This window comes from Vigna umbellata, chromosome 5, assembly GCF_029865625.1.
Source record: "Vigna umbellata cultivar VRB3 chromosome 5, Vumbellata_1.0, whole genome shotgun sequence".
Lineage (NCBI taxonomy): Eukaryota > Viridiplantae > Streptophyta > Magnoliopsida > Fabales > Fabaceae > Vigna > Vigna umbellata.
The window spans coordinates 40,511,564-40,520,183 of record NC_142169.1 but is presented as its reverse complement, the minus strand read 5'-3'; the positions used below and the strand labels follow the sequence as shown (position 1 = coordinate 40,520,183).

Genomic DNA, 8,620 nt, shown 5'->3' with positions numbered 1-8,620 from the left:
TTCGCACAGAAGCTTAAAGGCGACCAATCCTCCTATCCCTATCACTACAAAAAAGTAGGGCATTACCGAAGGCCAGAAGCCCTCGGAAAATGCCATAAGTCGTCGATAAAGGGTGTTTACCGAAGGCTTATCGACGGCCAAAAATCCTTCGGTAAATCTCTTGTCGCTAATAATTACCGAGGGCTTCTGCCCTTCGGTAATTACCGAGGGCCAGAAGCCTTCGGTAATTACCGAGGGCTTCTGCCCTTCGGTAATTACCGAGGGCCAGAAGCCTTCGGTAATTACCGAGGGCTTCTGCCCTTCGGTAATTACCGAGGGCCAGAAGCCTTCGGTAATTACCGAGGGCCAATAGCCTTCGGTAATTACCGAGGGCCAAAAGCCTTCGGTAATTACCGAAGGGCAGAAGCCCTCGGTAATTTCCGAAGGCCAGAAGCCTTCGGTAATGACCTACTGCGGGCATTTACCGAAGGGCAAAAGCCTTTGGTAAATTGCAGAGAAGGTTTCAGAGAAACGGTATTTGTTGTGCATACCAGACCTGTATATCAAATTTCAATTACAAACAGACCTGCATATCAGTTTTCAAGCACATACAAACATGCATAATGTGCATCTCAAAGATGCAATCAATTATCAATATCCATTGAACATCAATTAATCCATAGAACATCCATTAATGTATAGATAATGTAATTATAGTTCAAATATAAAACAATGTAACAAAAGGATGTTCTAGAAACAAAAGTCTGGAAGTAGATCTAACTAACATTGAAATGATATCAAGTCAAAAATGTTCTAATATCCAAATGTTTGTGTAACAAGTAATAAGAAAATGAAACTAATAATGTACATAACTATCATTAGAATGATCTTCATCATCCTGCTCCTCTACTGATGGCTGGACTGGTGTGGGTTGGACTGATGAGGGTTGGACTGATGAGGGTTGGACTGATGAGGGTTGGACTGATGAGGGTTGGACTGATGTGGGCTGTTGAGTGGCAGCAGGTGATGAGGAGGGTCGTGGCTGGGTCGGAGGGATATTTTGTACGTCCTGTGAGGTTTCAGGCAAGACTCTCATGACCAGGGCCTTAAAGTTTGTAAACTCTGCTCTGAGATCAGTGATCTCCTGGTCACGTTGTCGGAGTTCCTGCGTGAGGCGAAGAACGACCTCGTCAGGAGTACTGGTGGAAGAAGAAGGCTGGTGCTTCAGAGTACCTCCTCTGGATGCTGTATAGTTTGCAGCAAGCTGTCCCGCACCATACACTCGTCCTTTTTTCTTCCCACCAACGATGTCGATCCAGCACTGTGTCCTACGGATGTCATCATCTGCATTACTGCCATCATCCGGTGTAGGAGCTGACTCATGTTCAGATCTAACCTGTGAAAGTCTCGTAGAAAAGTCTTCCTGTTGAAACATTAAAAGCAATGTTAGGGAACGATAGTATAACATAAATGAAAAATTAGTAATAGTAATAGTGTTATTTGCTTACATGAGTCTTCCGAGATCTTTCATCAACAAATTGATTAGTTCCCTTCCGAACATGAGTCTGTGCAAAGACCTCATCCACATGGACCGCCCGTCCTAGAGCCTGTGCCTGTAACATAATTAAGAATTACAAGCGTCCATATGAAATAGAATATACATAACTTATGTATGAAAGAAAATGTTATGTAATGAGATTATACCATACGAATGGCATGCTCATGAATGGTGATCGACCCACCAGTATGCAGGGTGCCACCCCTTTCAGATGCTCTGTTCCGCTGGGCTTTGGCACACTTATTGCAGAACTCTACTGTATTCCAATGGGCCAGTAAGGAGTTCCAAATCTGATCACCCAGCCAGTTAGGGCGTTGTCCTGCATTGCGGGCATCCCTAAACATCTTTGACAGCCGATGAGATGCTTTCATGTGGAAATTTCTGTGTATCTGACTTTCATGTTCAGGTTTCCACTGCACCTTCATCTGTAACATTAAAGAGAACAAACATTAATTACAAAACATAGTAAAATGAGAGGGACATTAGTGTAATGGATTGCTCACCTGAAAGCGCTGCCAGAATGGCTTTCTGTCGTCATCAGGTATTGCTCCCCAAGTAGGCCATGGAGTTAAAAACTGTTGCTTAATTGAACGTGTGATGGCCTGGGAAGCAACCCTAGATGGAATAAACCTGCATAACAAAAGTCATTTCAATTACAATAGGGTTTAAACATCAAATTATATCAACAGATTATAAACTTACCCTTTACCATAGGGCTCAATCCATGGTCGATCACCGAGGGGCGGGTCAAGACCATCACCATCACCACTTGAATCTGGATCAGCAGGTGGTGTGAAAGTCTCAAAAGGAGGTACAGAAGAGGAAGAAGGTATAGAAGTAGGGTCAGGGAGAGGAGTGAGGGTAATAACAATAGGGGGAGGAGTGGGGGTTATAATAACAGGAGGAGGAAGAGGGTCTGGTGCAGGGGTAGTAGAAGGCTGAGCTGTAGAAGGAGGAGAAGGGTCTACCGCAAAGGTAGGAGTAGGGTCTGCTGCAGGTGTAGGAGGCTGTATAATAGGGGTAGGAGGAGGCCCCACAGATGATGTACTACCTGCAGCAGTGGTAGGTAGTCTAGCAGGCACCCTAAGTACATACTTTGGTGCCTGCCGTTGCCTCTTTGTAGGCCTTGCAACCCCCTTTCCTTTATCAGGACGTTGTGAACCTTGTTCTGTCATTACTGCATTGAAATGGTAACAAATAAAGCGAAACAATATAAATGAATAAAGAAGGATCAATTGTTTTTAAAGTCAATGTATAAGTAATTGCATACAACTTTAAGATGGTATTTTAGATAACGGTAATCAAATGATAGTCCAATTTGCTACAATAGATGTTCAACATTCAATCATCGTCATCATGATCATCATCTTCATCTTCATCTTCAGCATCGTCTTCATCATCATCATCTTCTTGTTCTTCTTCTTCATCGTCATCATCATCATCATCTTCTTGTTCTTGTTCTTCTTCTTCTTCTTCATCTTCTTCTTCTTCTTCTTCTTCTTCTTCCTCTTGTTCTTCATCACCTTGTATTGTTGCTTCTAATTCATCTCCATCACCATCAGGGTCGACCAATGCGGTTATACGTTCAACTTCGATAATTTCTTGTGGTTGTGACATTTGGTCAAGTTGGTAGGCAACATCTTCCTCAACTTCATTTGAGTCTATGCGACCTCTAGGCTTCGTTTGTATTGCTACGGCCCAACCACGCTTGTCAATATTGCGAAATGGTGGATATGGCACATAATAAACCTGTCTGACATTAGATGGTAGAATGAAAGGATCAAACGGTCCATATCTTAATCTCTGGTTCAGTTCGAAAATATTAAAGCGTGGATCGACTCTAGTACCAGCTCTAGAAGGATCAAACCATTCACAATAAAAAAGTACCACTCTGTTTGGAGAAGTAGTGCTGTTGTACTCTAACTCATATATTTTATGAATGATGCCGTAAAAATCATCATAAGAACCCTCTGTTAGGCCCTTGACATACACACCACAATTTGATGTTTTCTTTCCTTTAGACCATTCATGTGTATGGAATTTGTAACCATTGATGAAGTAAGTGTGCCATTCTTTGACACATCTCATTGGCCAATTGGAGAGATGTCTTAACTCTTGAACCGTGGGAGTTAATGCCTGATTAAAAACCTACAAAGGTACTAACAAAATTATAAAAGCAATAGTCAAATTAACCTTGCTCTAAACGTAGGAAAAACTACGGACCTGATTTCTAAACCAATGGGGAAACTCTGAGTGTATTCTAGCAGAAGTATTTCCTTCTGCGACTTGCTCAGCCACAACAAATGAGCTGGTACAAATGAAATTCATTAGTGTATAACAATTAAACCGTTTGATAGATTAGAGATGGATGATGACATACTCAAGGTACGGCTTGACTTCACTGCAATTGATCAAGACATGGACATGTGCAGAGTTTAATTCAGCATCAGTTAACCAATGAGTGAATTCTTTCCCTGCGTGACGGCCTGATTGTCGGAAAACTGATAATGCACCTTGACGTGGTTCAACTTGCCATTGCATTTCATTTCTGACATGAGTGGGGGACAACATGAAGTTCTTGAAATAATGTGAACAAAAATAAGTTGTCTCTCTGTGCAAGTAAGCTGCACAAATTGAGCCTTCCACTCTAGCTTTATTTTTAACTGACCGTTTGGATTCTCCCATAAACCTTTCAAAGGGATACATCCACCTGTACTGCACGGGTCCCCCAAGCCAAGCTTCATATGCAAGATGAATTGGAATGTGCTCCATTGAATCAAAGAATGCAGGAGGGAATATTCTTTCCAATTTGCAGAGAATAATCGGGATATTTTCATCCATCTTTTTAGGGGAATCTTCCTTTAGTGTCGTGCAGCACAAATCTTTAAAGAAGTTACTGATCTCTATCAGTGGATTTAACACGTGCATTGGCAAACAACTGAACGCAAGAGGGATTAAAGTCTCCATGAATACATGACAATCATGACTCTTCAACCCTTAAATAGTACCGTTCTGAATATTGGCACATCTGGACAAGTTAGAAGCATATCCATCTGGCATTCGAAGCTCCTTGATCCATCCACACACTATTCTTGCCTCGTCTTTTGAAATGGTGTAATTTGCTTTTGGTTTAAATAATCGGCCGTTACCTTGCGCCTTCAACTCTAAGTCTTTTCGTCCACAATACAAAGGTAAATCTTTTCTTGCTTTCTCATTATCTTTTGTTTTACCTATAACATTCATAACTGTGTTGAAGACATTGTCAAAGAAATTCTTTTTTGTGTGCATGACATCGAGGTTGTGTCTTAGCAAGTTGTCTTTCCAATAGGGAAGTTCCCAGAATATGCTTCTTTTAGTCCAATTATGCCATTGTCCAAACCCTTCTGTCCTATTCTGACCAGATTCAGTGACTTTTGGATAGTCTTTCACTCTTCTCCAAACGTGTGATCCAGTGAACTTGGGTGGGGGCATATCCGTTTCAACTTGCCCTTTGCGAAATGCCTTTTTGTTTCTTCTAAAGGGGTGATCAATGGGCAAGAACCGTCGATGCCAGTCAAACCAACTACTTTTCCGACCATAACTCAATTGGAATGACTTTGTATGTTCCATGCAATGTGGACAAGCTAATCGACCATGCATGCTCCAACCAGATAACATGCCATACGCTGGGAAGTCATTAATAGTCCACATCAAGGCTGCCCTCATAAGGAAATTTTGCTTCCTTGAAACGTCATACGTCCAAACACCATTCCATAACTTCTTCAAATCATCAATCAAAGGCTCCAAATAAACATCAATCAATGATTTGGGGTTAGATGGACCTGGTATTATACACGATAGAAACATGTAAGGCTTTGTCATACACATCTCAGGTGGTAGATTGTATGGGGTAACTATCACGGGCCAGCATGAATATGGTGATGCAGACGCCTGAATGTACGGGGTAAACCCATCAGAGCATAGACCAAGTCTGACGTTACGTGGTTCGCTAGCAAAGGATGGATGTTTACGATTGAAGTGCTTCCAAGCTTCACCATCAGAAGGATGACGCAAAAATCCCGGAGTTTTGTTACCATCATGCCATGTCATGTGTTGTGATCTTTGCATTGAGGTAAACAATCTTTGTAATCTTGGAATTATAGGCAAGTAGAACATGGACTTTATTGGAATTGGTTTTTTTTGCCTCCGTCCAGCATGCATTGTATGATATCGAGGTGAGCCACAAAACTTGCATTCAACCAACAATGCATCATTTTTGCCACTGTCATTGTCATAGAATAACATACATCCATTAACACAACAATCAATCTTCTTGACATCCAATCCCAACTTTGAAACACATTTTTTGGCTTGGTAATAATTCTTCGGCATGAAATTGTTTGGTGGTGTCAAATCTAACATCAATTTTGTATAGAAGTCCACTGCTTGAATGGGAACGTTCCAATTAGATTTTCCAGCCATGAGTCTAATGCACACTGACAATTTTGACTCAGATGAACCTTCAAATACATGTAGATTTGCCTCTGTCAGTAAATTGTAAAACCTCTGCGTCGTTTCATTTGGAGGCTCTTCATCATGACTATCGTATGCTTCTTCAGCATGGTGACGAAGAGCATTGTCGACCATCTCTTGCATATAGGCAAATTGATCTATCTCAGATGTATTTACAATAGCATTCGAACCTGATGCAAGCCGTTTTTCAGCTGCAGTGGAGGTCGAAGGAATTTCTTCACCATGAAATGTCCAAACCGTGTAATTAGGCATGAACCCTTTTTGGTAAAGGTGAACTTTGACGACTTCATCTTTCAGAATGCTTGTACATTCGCACTTGATGCATGGACATCGAATCCCTCCATCAAGGGCATAATATTGATATCATCGTGCCGTCTCCACGAACTCTTCAACTCCGATGACAAAAGATTCTTTCAAACCTCTCCTTCCACTATAACAACGGTCGTACATCCATCCATGATGGTTGGGAAAATGGGCCATGTTCTGTGACAAGCCAAACAAATAAAAACTTAGCCAAAACAGCAACACTCCATGTGACATAAGTAATAAACCTATTACTATTGAAGTCGAACATGGAAGGCAATTTCAACACTATGGTCATAGGCATTCAATAAGGGCATGCAAAGACAAGTCCTTAGTATTGAAATGCCTCTAACATCCTAAGTGGTTGTAAATAAAATTTGGGGGTTGTCAATATGTTGACATTACTAAAGTTCTCTTTTATAGAGGACTTTCATATATTTTGTCAATTGTAAGTGGTTAAGGTAGTGTTACCCTTCTCATTCTACTGAGAATGTTTTGAACACCATATGACTTTAAATGACTAATTAACTTAATCAATTCGTAGCCTAATAAATCAACATACAATATATAGGAACATACAATATATACATCAACATACAACATATAGATGAACATTCACTGATGGTCTAAATGCAGGTTTGCACTTTTAGTGTATTTGAGATACTAGTTTTAGGTTCTAAGTTGTCAAAATTTGAGTTTAAGCTACTACTTTTACCTATATCTTTTAGTGTGAGTTCTTAAATAGGTAGGTTCTACCATTCTTAACTTGTTAGGATAGTTTATTGTAGTATATTTTCCTACTTTAGTGCACTCTGCAAATTGTGTAAATATTTTTGAGGTTTGAGTAGTATTTTGAGCTACTTCATCTACTTCTTTGCATAACACGCTGCATTCGCTGTGGAAGATGCATCAAGGAAATTTATGAAGAGACATTTTGTTTGGAGGCTCTTTGTTTTAATTGTTTTGATCAGTTCCTGCATTGTCCAGTGGAAGGGGAAAAGGAAGCTACAGAATGCACTATTATTGTCCAGTGGAAGGGGAAAAGGAAGCTACATCATTTATTTGATTTTGTTCAATAAAAATTGTTATTTTATTGAAGTAAAACAAATGACCGCAAAACTATGTACAAATTTTGACATAAAAGGTTAGTTTGGAGAAATAAAAGTGTAAGTGGTAGCATACTATCATGGTCCGCCCATATATTGTATGTGTTTCAAGTAAGCTTTGATTATCATCATTCAGAACATCACGGGACCAAGATGTTCACGTGTTCCAGTTTTCAAAGTAGAAGTTAGTTCTATTCCCAACCAATCACACTTGTTACCAACATCTTCTAAAAATGGTCCAGGGATATCACATACTGCAAATTTGTAGTCTTTTTAGTACTAATGAATGAACCCCAGATTTAATTACTTTAAACTATTTTAAAATCCTAGTAAAAAGTATCTATACAGATTCTTAACAGGTTTGCAGTGAACAAAATAATTCTATAAATTCCTCTTGATCAAAAGTAAACTCTAAACTGTATTGCAATCTTCTTATAAATTAAATTTTAAGAAAAAATTGCCTTATATTACTTCCTTGTTACAATTCTATATAGTCAGAGTGTTTATAACGACAAAGTAAAGTAACTAAATATGGTGGTTTAAGATTAGAAATTCTATTATATTAAAACCTTAGTTTGTTGTGTTTTTTAATATTACTTGACTTTACATTAGTTAAAGTCTTAGGTTATATAATATGTTTTATTATCTATATTGAAAAAAAGAGTATTATATGTTTCCACATCAAACACTTTATGTTTAAGAAAACATGTTTCGATCTGTCCTCTTCCCTCAATCCCAGATCGCGGTTGCCTAGGCTTCATTTTCGATAATTTTCCTTTTAAATTGTTTTTCAAATGTGAAACCAGTGACTTCTTCTTCATTTTTTTAGGGGAATCTAAGAATCATGTGCTAAAGAATGTGAAAATATTGCTATTGATTTCCTATCGAAGAAAAAAAAATGGTGAGTCTGTCTTGTTAGCCAAAGCTACAAGGCAAAAGGTCATCTAAACTTAAGAGTCTGTTAAGTTTGTAGACAGAACTAGAGAAGATGAAATTTATTGTAAGAGATCAATTGAATAACAGCAAATAAGTGTTTCACCCAGGAGTCAGAGAATGTTATCTTACAATACTACAGTTTCCAAAAAAGTAGATGCATTAAATTAGTGTTTCACATTCAATTATAATTTCGATAATGATTTCTGCTCGAATCACTGCATGACAT

At 39.0% G+C, this 8,620-nt stretch overlaps 1 protein-coding gene across 1 annotated transcript; it reads right to left on the bottom strand.

Moving 5' to 3' along the window:
- Positions 1-636: 636 nt before the first annotated feature.
- Positions 637-1,971, bottom strand: LOC148198351 (uncharacterized). Its single transcript, XM_088115252.1, has 3 exons — positions 1,684-1,971; positions 1,488-1,592; positions 637-1,402 (listed from the first exon to the last, which is right to left on the bottom strand). Exons 1-3 carry the CDS (start codon positions 1,969-1,971, stop codon positions 836-838), a joined length of 960 nt encoding a protein of 319 aa, XP_087971378.1. The 3' UTR covers positions 637-835.
- Positions 1,972-8,620: the final 6,649 nt, after the last annotated feature.